This window comes from Mustela nigripes, chromosome 6 (genome assembly GCF_022355385.1).
Source record: "Mustela nigripes isolate SB6536 chromosome 6, MUSNIG.SB6536, whole genome shotgun sequence".
NCBI classification, from domain to species: Eukaryota; Metazoa; Chordata; class Mammalia; order Carnivora; family Mustelidae; genus Mustela; species Mustela nigripes.
The window spans coordinates 106,096,963-106,112,025 of NC_081562.1; the positions used below are offsets into that span (position 1 = coordinate 106,096,963).

A 15,063-nucleotide genomic window follows, 5' to 3' on the forward strand; every position below is an offset into this window, starting at 1 on the left:
CCCCGTGGGGGCTGGGCCAGTCACCTGAGCCACTTCGTGTGAGTAGATTATCTCCATGACAGCGATAGGGACCATGCGGACAACGACAGACTGGAGTGGGCCTCCATGCAGCTGGGACAGGGTCTCCCTCAGGGCCTCCCTCAGTCCATGTCCTTGGACTCCACGTCCAGTGCTATTCACTGAGGACATGGATGAGTGGCTGAACCAGGCCTCCTGGGCAGGATGGAGAAGCTCCAGGGGCAGCTTCCCTGAAGAGGAGAAATTGTGAACCAGCAGACGGAGGGAGATCGTTCTCAGCGTTTGCAAGATACAGCTGCTGGCAGGGAGAGCACGGCAGGGAGGGGAGCTGTGCCCCCGGCCCATGTTCCCATGCAGAGGGAGGAGGGCCCTGTTTCTAAATGGGTTGAGACACGTGGTTCCTGGTTCCTGTCACAGACACCATCAGGAAGCCAAACTCTTAACAAAAATGGGGTGGGGAGAATAGCCCAGGCAGTGGAGATGTTCCAGAACCCCATGGAAAAGACTCTATTAATGGAGGGGTTGAGCAAGGCTGGTTAAAGCGAGACAGTCTGTGTGGTAGGAAACCCCCCAGCTACCCTGGGAGTGGAAGCCAAGGACTGCCTTTTGCATTTAAAGGTCAAGTGGCTTCGCTCTTCTGGGAGAGCAGTCTAGAGTCACAGCTGGTTGACACAGAGGACATTTCTTTGGTTCACGGTGGGGCCTGTGGAGGGCACTGTCCTCAGACCCAAGGTCACAGGAGATATATTATCCCCAGAGTGCCCAAGTGACCAGACCTAGGCCTCCACCTGCCACCCCCTTAACCCTGCACACTGCTGGGGGCTCGGTGGACACAGGGAGCTGGAGGCACCCCTGTTTCCTGCTCCACGAGGAGACCTGGCGGCTGCTTACCTGCACATGGTCACAGCCAGTGGGCCACATCACGCTTCCTCCCCTTGGAATCATAAGTGAGCTCACCCAAGGAGATGGCTGGAGGTTCTGTTTGCCCTGGGCTAGGACTATACTTGTGTGGGACGAGATCTGGGTGACACCCTCATGCCTTAAGGGATGGGGCTTTCGAGTGGGAGAGGGCCTCTGAGTTAGGGGTCCCCTGGATGAAGAGAGCTCAGACTTCCTTGGATGGAGAGCTGAGGACAGTCCCTTTTCGAAGTCCCTACCCGCACCCCCAGAAAACTCAGTGAGACTACTCACAGTGATGGAAGACAGCTTTGGCTGTCCAGGACATGATGGGCACGATGTCACATGGAGGGCAGGATGGCACAGGGTAGCGATGTCACATGGAATGAATGATGTCACACGGAGCAGTGGTGTCCCGAGATGGCAGTGGTATGTCATCACACAGAGAGGTGAGGGGAGCCAGAAGTGAGGGGAGGCCATGAGAGAGGGCCTGGTGAGGTGAGATGGGAGGCACGGACTCTCCAGAGTCCCCATCCCATCTGTCATCCTCCCAGAGGTGACAGGTTCCTACTGAAATGGCTTTGAGAGCAAACACTCCATTTTTGCAGTCCTGCGTACTCACCCTCAGCCCCACTGTCTGCTGGCCAGGAGCCCCATGCACTCCACTCCAGAAGGATCCTGTCAGACACAGAGCAGAATCCCCAAGACCCGGTGCCCTCCTGACCCGGGGGCCCTCCTGACCCGGGGGCCTGACCCTCCTGACCCGGTTGGAGCACCAGAGCTCCCTGGCGGCCCCTGGTCTAGCCCCTCTCCTCCAGGACACCCTCTTCCCTGCTTGGGGCTCCTGGGTGAGCAGGGAGCCTCCCCGCTGGCCAGCAGTGTGTTTGAGGGGCAGGCACGAGACACCCGGAGATCTCGCCTGCCTCCTCTGGGGTTCTGGGGACCTCATGCAGCTCCTGCTCAAAGGGCTCCCTCATAAGGCACACCTGCATGAAGTCCCCCCAGTCCCCCCCAAGACCCCGCCCAAGGCGCAGACCTCACTCACAGCAAGAGCTCATTCACCAGCCACCTGGTAGCGGTCAGGAGGGCAGAGATTGGCTGGGAAGGAGAGGGGACACAGGGTTAGGCCCAGGCCCCAGCTGAGGGCGCTCCCCTGGGCACCGTCATTAAAGACCAGCATGTGTGGTGGAGGGAGGAGCGTCCCCCCTGCCCCTTCCGGCTGCCACCATCTCCCACCCCTTCCCAGCAGAGGGAGCATTTACAACTGTTATGTGATAAATTCCTAGGGCACTTGGGGTTCGACCCATCAGGAGGACTCCTCCAGTTCTCTCCCTTTTGAGCCACTTGGTGCTGCTCCTGGCATCCTTTGTGACACGGGTGAAAGCACTTACTTGCAAGTGAGGCAGGAACAAAACAATCCAGGGGCTGCCCTCTGCTTTCTCTGCCAGAGGCTTGTTGCCTCAGGGGGCCGCCAGAACAATCCCCAGAAGCCCCGGAGAGAAGACCCACAGGCCTGGGGCAGGGGCAGGCTGAGGACAGGGAGCAGGGGTGTGGGTCTGGGGGTGGGGTGGGAGGAGATTTGACATTACTTTCTGGTCCCAGTCAAGAGTGGGGTCCTGGGGGTAGTGGGTGGGAAGAAAGGTCTGGGGTGACACTCACGCTGACCAGGGGCCGGGCGGCACTGGGGTGGTGACTCAGGGGTCTGCACATGGCCTGGTAGTCATACATGGTCACTCTGAAAATCAGAAACAGGACTGGGGAGTCAGGCCTTCCCCCAGCCGGGGTGGGGGTTTGCTGCAGGGTTCCCATTTCCCAGGCTTCCTGAGGGCGAGGGAGGGAGGATGGGCGATCAGACGATTTCATCTCTGCACTTCCACTGCTTTGAAGAAACGGAACAGCAAATTCGGTTTTCCCTCTAAGGGCCCATATGACCTTATACCCCTCTCCACCTCATATCTAGTCTCTGGCTTCAGAAAGGTTGCTCTGTTAGCTCTTTGGGGCTTTCACTGTGGGTTTTTGAGGTCAGGATCCTGATATCTGTCGGGACCAGTTAGCATCAGCTCCTGCCTTTTCTGTGTGTAGTCAGTCTGGGGAGAAACGTGTCCCACTTACTGGCTGAACACCCCCATGCTGAGCAGCTGGGTCATGAGAGCGCCATCCACCTCCCCCAGGAATCTTCCCATCTGTGAGGGCGAGAGAGACAGGGAGAGAGAGAGAGAGAGAGAGAGATGGAGAGGGAGGGAGGGATGAGGGGGGAGAGTGGGAGGAAGAGGAGGAAGAAAGGGAGGGAGGAGAGGAAGAGGAGGGAAGCGGGATGAAGGCTTCTAAGTCTCCCACATTAGGCCAGGGCTCACTGCTAGCTCCAGACGGGGGTGGGCTGGGTCTCCCCTATAGATACCGGGCAACAGAATCAGAACTGTACCCATTCCACCGGCTCCCTCCCCCTTTAACAGGCTCCCCTGCCCTATTCTTTATCTTAGCACTTCTCATTTAGTTGGCTATGAAATCAATCTAGGGGCTACGATTGGAGTCCAGTCCCCAACCCTGCTGCCAACACAGCTGGGATTTGGTCTCTCTCTCTGCTTTTTTTTGTTTCCTAAAGAGCAAAATAGGATCCTCCTTCCCCCAAGTCCCTCCTCCATGGCCCAGTCAGCCAGCACTGGTGAGCACCCACCACGTGCACCAGCCGAGGCCGTACCCTCCAAGCCCGCAAAGTCCCCCAAGTTGGATGACAGTCAAGCCTCCTATGATCTGGCTTCAGGCTGCCTTCCAGCCTCACCCCTACACTGACCTCCCCACCTGCCCTGGTCTCTTGCTTCTGCGGCCTTCTCAGCATGGCAGAGAGGAAAGAGCCTGGACTTCAGCATCAGATTTTGATTCAGATCCTGGCTCCGGCACTGCCCACTGCGTGGCCATGGGCCGGGGAGGGGATAGCTTGTGCCAAGCATCTGGAACACGGCGAGGGCTCCGTATGTGGTGGGCATAGGATAAGGAGCTGCTCTGGCCTTGGCTCTTCTCTCTGCCTGGACAACCCTTCCCCAGTCCTTACTCCAAGGAGCTTTCCTTGTTGTCCTCCTCCAGGAAGTCTTTCGTTTCTCACCTTTCCAGCTGGACTTAAGGCCTCCCTCCTCAGGCTAAGGACAAAGGCACAAGGGGAGGGGGTGGCCCAGAGAGTGCTGGATGGGACATGCAGGCTTGTCTGAGCTCTGCACTCTTTGGCCAGAAGACCTCTCTGTTCTGAGGCCTGCGAGGCTTCTTGGAGCAGGGCAGTGGAGAGAGCAGAGGAGAGCAGGGAGGAGTCGAAGGCCTTTGAGGGAGAGACTAGCAAGTGGAAAGGTGTGAGGTATCCGTTCCTGCCGTTCTCCGAAGTGCAGCCCTGAAGCCTCCTGAAGTTCCTTGAGCTCACGCGATCCCTCTCCATCAGCTGTGGGTTGCTTCTTGCTGTTGCAGGGACCAGATGTGTGTGTGCTCCTGCCTTACCAGACGGCGAGATCCTGTGGGCAGACACCTACCTCCCGGTCCCCCACACCACCCAGTGTCTTGTTCGTGGTTACTGTTCCGTGCATCTTTGCTGAAGGAATGTGTGAGGGATTGGACGGGCAATGAATGAGTGACTGGAGTTTTCTCCCTGGGAAAGTGCAGTGGAGTAGAAATGAGGCTGGCCCAAATTCCCACAAGGCTTTTCTTTCCAAACTCTACGCTTATTCACCAAAAACACCACAGTTCAGACACTTGATTCTGAGAAGATGAGCTCCTGGACACTGGAAAAAAATGTATCCTCTTCTATACATAAACAACGTGACTGACCGGGCTCCCCTTCTTCAGGTAAGGCAAGCCGGACTTGAATTATGGTAGCAGTGTGTTCGTCTAAAAGACTACATTTCCCAGACTCCCTTCTGGCCAGAGCTGGCCAATGAAAACTGAGCAAAGTCACCATGTGGGACATCCGGGAATCTGTTTAAAGGGAGAAGACTCCATAGGAGGAGTACTTCATTCATGACTGTTTCCCTTCTGGTCTGGAAAAGGAACAAGAAGGCAGGAGCTCCTTTAGCCATGTTGTGACCTTGAGGATGCAGACACCTGGTGACCAGACTGTACCAGTCCTGGGCTACCTTCATCTACTCTTTTATGTGAGAGAATAAACCTTTGATTTGGTTAAAACCCTGTGGTGGGGGCTCCACTGCTGACAGCAGAACACATTTCTTAGCTGATCGTTTCATTGGAACTTCATCAGAGTCCATCAGTGCCTCAAAAAGGTAGATTGACTTAGTTCCTGACCCTGCAAAGCTGAAGTCCAAACACTCAAACTGGAGCACCCTTGTCAGTTCAGGGTGCCCAGACTGACTGCGGGGTCTGTGGCGTCTTTCCAGCCACGGTGCTATCCAGGGTCTGGAAGCTCCAGGTCCCTGCACCCCGAGTGCCACCTGCCTTCGGGTTTGCTTGCAGTGGGGCAGGGCTCCATGTTTCCAGGGCACAATCCACAAATAAGCAACGGTCCTTTGGACTGCCCGAGCTCTGGGGCTGTATGAAAAGGGCCTGGGGCTGCCTGTGTTTTCAGTGTCTGTAATGAGGCAGGAGTGCGTGCGGGGGTGCAGGGAGCAGACAGGGGGCAGGTGGCGGCAGAGAACCCAGAACTGATGAGTATTCCGGGTGGCTGGGCCGCAGCCCCCAGAACTAGGCTAATTTGCATGCCTGTGTGAAGCTCTGGTCCCCAGAGGGAAGGGGGCCTGAGGTTGGGTGGGAGAGCCCGTGATTCTGGGATGGAGCAGATGTCTCACAGTCTCTTCTTACCGATGGACAGCCTCGGTTTCTTCTCTAAAAACGTAAGGTGTTCCTTTCTCATGTATAGCCCCCCATTCGCGGGCTCCCCTGAGCTGCTCAGTCTCTTGACAGTCTCAGTCTCTCTGGCCCCACAGTGGAGCTGGGGAAGCATGTGGGAGAGAGAGCATAGGGACTGTGCTCCAGAGAGAGCCACCCAGGGGGCAGGTGGCCAACTGACTTTTTCTTTGGAGGCACCGGGCACTCAGTGTGTAGGGAAGCAGGGAGGGAGAAGGGATTGCTGAGGAAAATGAGCTGAGACAGGCACATCAGAGGCCCTCTGAGGGCGGAGAGGGTTGCCCTGGTCAGAAGGCAAGCCCAGCATTTTGGGCTGGGGGCAGGGAGGGAGAGGGTGCTGCACCCGCCCTCAGAGAGATTTCACCTCCTCATGATGGGGCATTCGATTTTCTAGCTTTGGTGCCCCTGTGAGGTCCATTTTGGAGCTCTCCTGTGTAGGTGCTACCCACAGGCAAGCGGGAGGACTAGGGATCCCCAAATCTGGGATGACAGGTCCATTGTAAACATTACAGAGATCTACAGAGCTGTTGTCACTCTCATGGCCCCAGCTGTCTGCTTCTCTTTCTAGTGTAATTCTGTCATCTGTAGTCTTTCATTATAACAATGAACCCTGAGCTGGAAGAGAGGCCCAGGGGGACCAAATGTCTAATCAGTAGGCCTGGAACACCACTGGGGCAGGAGATCCAGGCCGCCCCTGCCCCTCCCGCAGACCACAGACAGGTGGTGCCCTGGGGCTTTGCCCAGCAGGAAGGCCTTTGTGAGGCTGGGTGGGGAGGAAAGTTGGCGTCTGGAGCAGGGACAGTCTTTTCTCCCCAGACCTCTGGGTGGACCTTGGCAGGGACAAGGAGCAGCCTGGACCTTCGGCATATTAGCCCGGCAGGGAAAGTGCGTCCAGATCAACAGCCGCTGGCAGGAAAGGCTAGGCGGTGGTCCTGAGACTTTGTCGGGCTTCAGAGTCAGCAGAGGACTTGTCACAGCAGGGTTGGAGGGCCCCATCCCAGAGCTTCTGACTCGCCAATCTCGGTCAGGCCCAAGAACTTGCATTCCTATCAAGCTCCCAGATGCTGTTGCTGCTGCTGCCAGTGCCCCCACCACAGGAGTGTGTTTGGGGAGGTGGAGGGGAGTGTGGTAGGGCCATTCGGCAACGACTCACAATGGTCCCAGCCTCTGGGTAGGTTGGACCTGGTAACTTGCTTCTTGTGAGTAAAATATAGTAAAAGTGATGGGATGCCACATCTGAAATTAGGTTCCAAAAGACATTGACTTCTGCTTTGTTGTCATTGTCTGTCGCTGGATCTGCTTGGCTTGAAGGTAGAAGGTGGGGCCTTTGGGAGGTCATTAGATCATGAGGCCCTTAGGAATGGGATCATGATCAGTATGATCAGGCCCTTAGGAATGGGATCTGGTCAGTATCGATGAGACCCCCGAGAGCTCCCCTGCCCTTTGCTCCACACGAGGACACAATGAGAAGTCTGTGACTCAGAAAAGGGCCTTCACCCCCGGCACACAGGCCCCCTGCTCTCTGTGGATGAGCCCCCCAGCAGTGGCCTAAGTGGATTAAAGGGGCAGGAAGGTGATGGAGGGGAGTGGGGTGATGAGTCTGAGGGTGTCTGCACTCTGGGAGGAGGCTTCTAAGGCCAGGCCAGTCAGCATCACGGCCAGAGCACAGAAAACATGGGGGGCCCTGCGGTGGAGCCGGGCAGAGCCTCTCCTCGTCGTGTGGACAGTTTCCCTACCAACCATGGGACGAGGCTGGATTAGGGAGAGACAAAATAAAGAAATAACATTTTCTCTGATGATCTGAGTGAAGTGTCTGCATTTTATGGTCTTCCTACACTGACTTGGCTTGGAGAAGAGACTCTGCGTTCTTCAGACTGTTCCCTCTAATCTGCCCTAAGCTGCCATTACTTCCTGGTGCCCCAAGCCGCCATTGGCAACCACGGTCAGTCCTTTCCTTGACTGGCCTGTCTGGGGAATGATCTGACTCCTCCCTCCTTCCCCCTCCCGGACACCTTACCTCCTGAGACCGCCCTGAGATCAGGATGAACCCGTTGTTGTCGATGACGAAGCAGTCCAGCTCCTGGGGAGAGACCGGGAGGAAGGTCATGGCCAAGCCCTGACCGCTGGGCCTGGCCTGGTGTGTGGGGAGCACCCCCATGTCTACTGCAAAGGTACCCTCTTTAGTTGTGGGGCCCATGGTTCCCGCTCCCCCGCCTTTCCCCTGGGACAGAACTTACACTGTCCTTGCAGCTCTCTGGGCAGGGTCCATCCACTGGGCTGCACTAGAAGGAAGAGGAGAAACTGTACGTGGTGTGTGCCTCCGTGCATGTGTGTGTCAACGCGGGAGACACGCACCGCATGAGCACGTCTGTGTCGTGTGTGGGTTATGTGTGTGCTTGTGTTTGTGTGAGGGGGATGGTGAATGTGTGTTTGAGGCAAACTTGTGTGCGTGCGTGTGTGTACACACTGTGCTGGGTGTGCGTCTTTGTAGGGCGTATGTGGTGTGTTGCATGGGTAGGGTGTACATGAGCCGTTTGTGTGTGTGCGGGCACGATACACACGTGTGCTGTATGTGTGGGTGAGGCTATGTGTCACCAGCTGTCCACGCACAGGGGTTCAGCCACATTCCCCTCCGAGGGAACCGCACCCCTGCATCCCATGCGTGAGGGTTGGAGATCAGCCTCATGGTGCCAGAAGCCTCCTGGGGTGGCTTCGGAGGCTCCTGTTCTTTGTGTGACCTGGAGGGTGACACTAGGTTACGGGACGGGTGTCCCTTCCCATTCCATCCTCTCCATCTTCATGTCATGGTTCCCTAAACCTGCTTGAAGTGAGGAAGCGGCAACAGCAAGTGGACAGTTAAGGTCTTGGAACAGAGGGGCAGATTCTGGTGGAGGAACTTGAGGGGGACTTGAGGAAACCCAGGAAAGGCAGAGGGCTCCAGGGAACCGGGGGAGGAGGCTGGGAGGCAACAGGTGGGCTGGAAAGCAGTCCAGGCTTGGGTTTTGGGTAGAAGGATGGAGGGGCACACGTCTCCTCGCCCCGGGGACAGGGTTGGTGGGAATACGGGGTCCTGCTCATTCCCAGGGCTGAGCGGAGCAGAGAGATCCAGGCCACTGGCAGAGGCACAGGAAATGGAGACAGGCAGAGAAGGAAGGGATCCAGGAGAGCTGAGCGAGGATCCCAGAAGAGAGGGGGGCCTCAGGAGGCAGTGGGGCAGCAGGAGGGAGCCTCTGGCCTTGACCTGGCCCCATCACACCCACCTGCTGGGTCGACGCCCAGAATGTGCGCTGCAGGAACTCCAGCCTCATCTGGACGCCCACCGCTGCGGGGAAGTGGGAAGAGGGCAGACAAGACCATGGGTGTGTTTTGGGGGAGGGGGGTTGTGCGAAGGAAGAGACAGTGAGAGAAAAAAATAGATTCAAGTTAGAGAGAGGAGGTGCATCAGCAGGAACTGAGGGGAGGGGTAGTACCATAGCTGAGTCAGACAGGAGCCTGTGAGAGCCCAGCCTGGACTCCTGGCGGCGGGGGGGGTGGGGGGGGTGGGGGTGGGGGTGGTGGTGGTGGTGGTGGTGCAGTTTCTGTCTCTTTGCAGCAGATAATTCTGGAAAATGCTTCCAGAGAAAGATGAGGCCCAGGTTCTAGAGAACAATGAGGGTGGCATTCATCTTCTGATCTTGGGAAACTCAAGGCAGATACACTGGGCACATTATTTTCCCCTCTCCCAAGGATGGAAGGACAGAGGTAGAGAGACAGAGCCATCTGTTCAAGGTCACGGCGACCAAAAGCGGCAGGCTGAGATGGGGGTTCAGGGCCCCACGTGGAGCTTTCTAGATTTCAAGCCTGACACAACAGCCCGTCTTGTACCCAATCCCTGCTCAGGGTCTCCCCTACTTTGTAGGAAGGTGCTTTCCTTGCCGAAAGGTGTGACCAGGTTTACCCAGGTTTGCGGGTTGTTTCCAGAAAACCAAACATGCTGCCAGCTGGCAAAAACTACCCCTTGATGATGCCACTTACAAGGGGCTACGCATGTCTCTTTGGTTCCCAAACAGGCTTGAAGACCCAAGCTAGAGCTCACATGCTAAGAGAAATCTGAGGTCAGAGAACACAAAGAAAAGGCAGGTTCTATTGAAAAGAAAAAGAATAGAAAAACTAGGTTGACTTCCTACTGTCTGGTATAATAACATTGAAAATTTTGAGTGCCGGGCACCTTCACATCCATGGGCTTATTTCATCCCCACAGCAGAGCAGTTCTATTCTTACTGGGGCTTCACAGAGGAGGAAACAGGCTTGCGGAGACGGCCTGCTTGCCTCAGTCCCCCGGCTCCGAATGACAGAACCAGGACGCGCAGCTGGGGTCTGTCTCTGAGGCTCTTAACCTCTCTGTTCTTCACGCCTGGGTCACAGTGGTCAGGAAGGAGCCGGCGGGCGTGGGTGAGCAGTCTCCCACCGGGGGTTATGGCTCCCTGGTCCGTACAGGGGGAGTGGATGTGGGTTCCCGACTGCTCCCGCACATTCATGGGACATTCTAATCAACCCATGGCCACTCGGTGGAGAGATTTTCCATTGTGATCATTCTGACTTCCCCAAACTCAGCAGCCGGCTCTTCTCAATGGACTGGAGTTACAGCAAAGAGCTATAGAATCGTATCCTTTTGTTTTCAATATGAAATGATCCTAGACAAGTTTGGTGGAAAAAAAAAATGAGACCAAGGAAGGGTCAAGGGGCCAGAGCTCTGGCCCTGGGTTAGAGCTGCGATCTTTGGATTTGTTCCTTGGTTATAGAACAAGTCATGATTATTCTTGCCCTAGGAAGGCTGAATGGGTATAAGATTGTTGAGGCTCAAATAGACAGGGAGAGAGAATATTATTCTACACTAGAGCTTTGGTACTCAAACTTGGTATGTGTTAGGTTCATCTGGAAGGGGATGCCTGGGTGGCTCAGTTGGTTAAGCATCTGTATTTGGCTCAGGTCACCATCACAGGGTCCTGGGATCGAGCCCCGCATCGGGCTCCTCCCAGCTGCTTACGTTCTCTCTTTCCAATAAATAAATAATATCTTAAAAAAAAAAGAAAAGAATTATCTGGAGGATTTGTCCCCATCCCCATATGCCTGGGGCGGGGCCTGGGAATTTGCATTTTTAGAGCGCTCCCAGGTGGTGTTTGGTGTTGATGCCACTGGCCCGGGAACCAGGGTTTGGAAACTGCTCTTCAAAAGCGATGCTGTCTGATTGAACTTTCTGAAATGATGGGGCGTCCAAGCTCTGCACTGTTTCATACAGTAGCCACTAGTCACATGTGGCTGTGGAGCCCTTGACATGTGGCTGTTATGATGGAGGACCTGAATTTTAGATTTTTTAAAATATAACTTTAATTAGTTTAAATTTAGATAGCTACATGTGGCTGGTGGCCACCATGTTGGATAACGCAGTTCTAGAGCTCATATGGTTACAGACAATGGAACCAGGTCTCTGAGAGGCCCCTCCCCCTCCCTTGGAGTCTCATGGCAGCTCTGTGGCTGGAAGCGTGGCTAGCTTTCTTGAGCAGGTCCTCTGATATGGGAACATTTGAGTTCTTTGTGCACTTCCTTGTTGTTGGCTGAAAGGAGTCGGTGAGAAGGACACAAGTACATGGAATTCTTGGTCATGACCGAAACAAAAGACACATGGACAGCAGTAATCCACACACAAAGCTTGTGCTGGAGGGCCCAGTGTTTGCTGGCACATCCCTCCTCCCTTCCACGGTTCCCTCCAGCCCTGGAGGACTGAGGGGACTCCTCAGGCTCTCCCCCTTATTCTTTCTTGTGAGGTCGCCTCTGATACTCATTTTAGACAATTTCTTTCACCTGTAGAATAAAGGCTGAGTGAAAGGAGAGGAACCTTCTCAAAATTGTCACAGAGCCATCACACTAATGCTTAGAATGATCAAATCTTTGGGATTAGGAAAGTTTATCTACCCCTGTCCTTGGCTTCCTTGGTCAAAGAGCTTTCTTCCTATTCCTAGAGACAGACTCTGTCTCTCTACCTGCTTGCTCGGAGCCACGGTACCTAGAATCATGACATTCCTGAGCTAGAATAAATGCTATGATTCAAACACGGAGAGTCTTGAGAGAGTGGGGGTTGATTTCCCCTAAAGAAACAGGTTTTTGAGGCTCTTGCGTAGAAATGGGAGGAGTGGGGAGCAAAGCAGGTTCTTTCCCCCGGGGGGGGGGGGTTCTGTCTCACAGCTGGTGCATAAGCTCCTCTAAGACTAGTTCTGGGTCCTTTGTGTTTGGGATCCGTATGCAGAGCTGAGGACATTCCAAATGCTTACTACCTCTCCATGCTTGAGTCACTGAGAGCATTTCAAACCTCACAGGTTCCAAACTGAACCTGGGCTTTTTGTCCCCAAAATGTGACCCTCCTTGAGACTTCACCATCTGGAGCATATTCCACTTAATTGTAATCATTTTCCTGTATCCCGTCCAAGTTCTGCAGACCTTATTCCAAAACACGGTAAGTCCGTCTGCTCCACCCTGGGCCAAACCAACGTCTCTCACTTGCATTAATATTCTAGACCCCCAAGCAGCCTCTCTGTGATCCGTTCTCCAAGAGTCATGACAGTGATCTTTCTGAAGATCACCTCACTCCCTTGCTTAAAGACTTCCAATGTCTTCCCACTGCTCTTGGAGCAAAATCCAAACTCCTCTGTAATATGGCCTCAAACCCCCACAGGAGCCAGCCCTGCCATTCTCTCTGATTTCAACCTGAATCATCTTCTCCCTCAAACATGCTAGTCTCGTTCCCACCTAGGGCTTCTGCATCCGCTGTCCTTCCTTCCTGGGATGCTCTTGCCCTAGAACTTTACATGGCTGGCTCCTTCTCATCGTCGGATCTCATTCCAAATGTCACCCTGACCTCTCCAGATAGAGTAGCCCACCCCTTCATCCTTCATTCTCATTTCATCATTTTTTAGTTTCTCAGCAACATGATTTATTTATTTTATTCTCATTTATTGCCTGTCTTGCCTTATTGGCATGGGGGCTAATAGGCAAGAAGGAGAGAGTTCTGATCCCTTGCACCTAGCATCAGACTTAACATATCATGGCGCTCCAAAGATATCTTTTGAATTAAATAGGTAAATATTTGTGAATTCCACTGAGCCAGCCTCTTGATGGGGAAGCGAATTCTATAAGATCTCTCAGTCTCGTCCCTTTGGGGCTCAGGACCATGTTGAACTCCTTCCTTCTGTATGGAGCCTCGCCCTCTTACAGATCTGAACTTGAGTCCCTAGAGTTGAAGCTGTGCTCTGATTCCCTTGAAGGCCTAGGAGGGAATCCACTAAGGAACGGGGACTTCGGGTGAGACAGAAAGAACTTCCTCGGGACAGGAGGTGCTAGATCCCGAGGGCAGGGGTTGAGATAGGACTGGGGAGCAAGTGAGGGGCATGGGAACCTCTTCATCAACAGACTGTCTGTTCTGCCCTGCCTCGTGACTTATCATTTCAAACCCTGTTCAAATCCTGCCTTACAGCCCAAACTGTACTTTTCCACCCCAGACACTGAGACAGCCTTCTCTCCTGGGAGAACTGCCAGCGTGACGCTTGGGTCTCTGTGCTGCTTGCTCAGGTGGCCGGCCATCGTCAGGACTTCACTGGCCCCCCATGTCAGGGGAGCCCCAGGCTGGCCAGCTTCCTTCCCAGCACCTCCTAGCAGCCTGCCGTGTGCAGGAGATCATGCCTCACGGTCTGATGTTTGCAGACAAGCTCAGAACTCTGAGTGCAGAGATCCAGCAAAGGGAACATGAAGCATCTAGCCATCCTGGGCTGCTCCGCCAGGGGAGCAGTGGGACCTCCCCCTCTTGCCCAGACATGATTGGACCTTGTTTCAGAGCCTGACCTTGGTCCCCAGGTCCTGCTGCAATTTGATAAATGTGGAAAAATGACACCCCTTTCATCCTGGCCCTAGCCGGGCCTGTCCTTCCCTCTCCCCCGGGGCCTCCTCTTGACCTCTCTCCCCTGCGTCTCTGGAATGATCTCAGGTCTTCCTCCAAAGCAGCTTTTCTTTAAGATCTGCTTAACTCTCAGACAACCTAACAAAGAGCCCTGTAAGGCCACAGGCAGCAGGCAGCTTATCAAGATGTACCTCTTCGCTCCAAGTCCTGTCTGTCACTATGGCGCTGTTTTGTCGTCACAGACCGCAAAGCGAAGCAGCTGTGTGCACAGAGGGAAGGGCTCCCTGTCAGAAGTCGTGCTCCCAGGGGTCAGCACCTCCACATTTTACCCCCAGCTCTAGTATCTCCTTTGTCCTTCTCCCTTCTCTGCCCTAATAGCTCAGCACAGAGACTGTTTAAGGGATCTAGAGCTGCGAGTCTAGGAAGGGCCTATCTCCTATGCCTACAAGCTGGGGAGCCAGCAGATGCTCAAGGTCACGGAGTGCCAGTAACCGAAGGGAGACCAGAGACCTCAATCATTCTATCTCCTTGTTCTACAGAACAGGAAAGCAAGGCCCAGGGCTGTCAGGTCCATTAACTAACTAATAGCTAATGAGCAACAGAGTCTAGACTCTGGGTCCCCTGATGCCTAGGCTTGGGCTGGTCCCTTCTCTCCCTCATTCAGCTGACAAGAAGGCACTGGGGCGTGGGAGAGGCAGAGTCCCTCTTCCGGAACAGTTCCTAGTTTATGAAAGAAGATAAACCATACCACAGAAAGTGGCTTTACATTTTCTGGATAAGAATCTCAAGGATGGCCCCAAGAAAGGCTATAGATGGGAGAAGGTCAAGTCTGTGGACCATCCAGGGAACCTTTGTAAACGAGCAGACTTTCTGGTTGGGTTTTTAGGAAGGGGGAGGCTACCCATGGGGAAGGAGGCTGTTCCAGACTCAGGGAAGGAGCTGGAAAAGCAGAGGTCTGTTTAGAGGCAGGTGGGTACAGTTAGTTTGAAGGTAGGATGCACCCTGTGTAGGTGAGAGGCACGGAATTCCCAGGAGGTAGAAGACCCGCTCTCTCTCTCTCTCTCCTCCTGGGACTTCTGTCCGAGCCCTCCCTGCTGAGTCTGTCTTCCATCAGAACAGAGAGAAAGGAGGTACAGGAGTGCCTGTGAGAGTCATCCTGAGTTGAGGAGTTTTTCAACTTCCCCTTCCCCTGTTCCTGATCCTGATGACCACCCTCCCCCACCCCTGCCAACACAAGTGAAATAGAAGAGGGATGCTGGGATATCCCTGACATATTGGCAACACACTGTGCCATCTTCTTGTTAGGGAGATTTTAAGAGACTCAAAGGAGGGTCACTTAGGGTGCTTGGTCATAGGCTGTGGTCTCGCTGGGACAAGTCCCTGGC

At 54.4% G+C, this 15,063-nt stretch overlaps 1 protein-coding gene across 1 annotated transcript in view; it reads right to left on the minus strand.

Annotated features, from left to right (window-relative positions):
* Positions 1-15,063, minus strand: part of CACNA2D4 (calcium voltage-gated channel auxiliary subunit alpha2delta 4) — a 113,052-nt gene that overhangs the window by 5,173 nt on the left and 92,816 nt on the right. The window contains exons 27-34 of the mRNA XM_059404551.1: positions 9,012-9,073; positions 7,989-8,033; positions 7,769-7,831; positions 3,028-3,098; positions 2,575-2,650; positions 1,961-2,013; positions 1,538-1,593; positions 1,210-1,230 (exon numbers count right to left, since the gene is read on the minus strand). Of these exons, the coding sequence (XP_059260534.1) occupies positions 1,210-1,230; positions 1,538-1,593; positions 1,961-2,013; positions 2,575-2,650; positions 3,028-3,098; positions 7,769-7,831; positions 7,989-8,033; positions 9,012-9,073 (447 nt within the window). The remainder of the gene's footprint in view (positions 1-1,209; positions 1,231-1,537; positions 1,594-1,960; positions 2,014-2,574; positions 2,651-3,027; positions 3,099-7,768; positions 7,832-7,988; positions 8,034-9,011; positions 9,074-15,063) is intronic.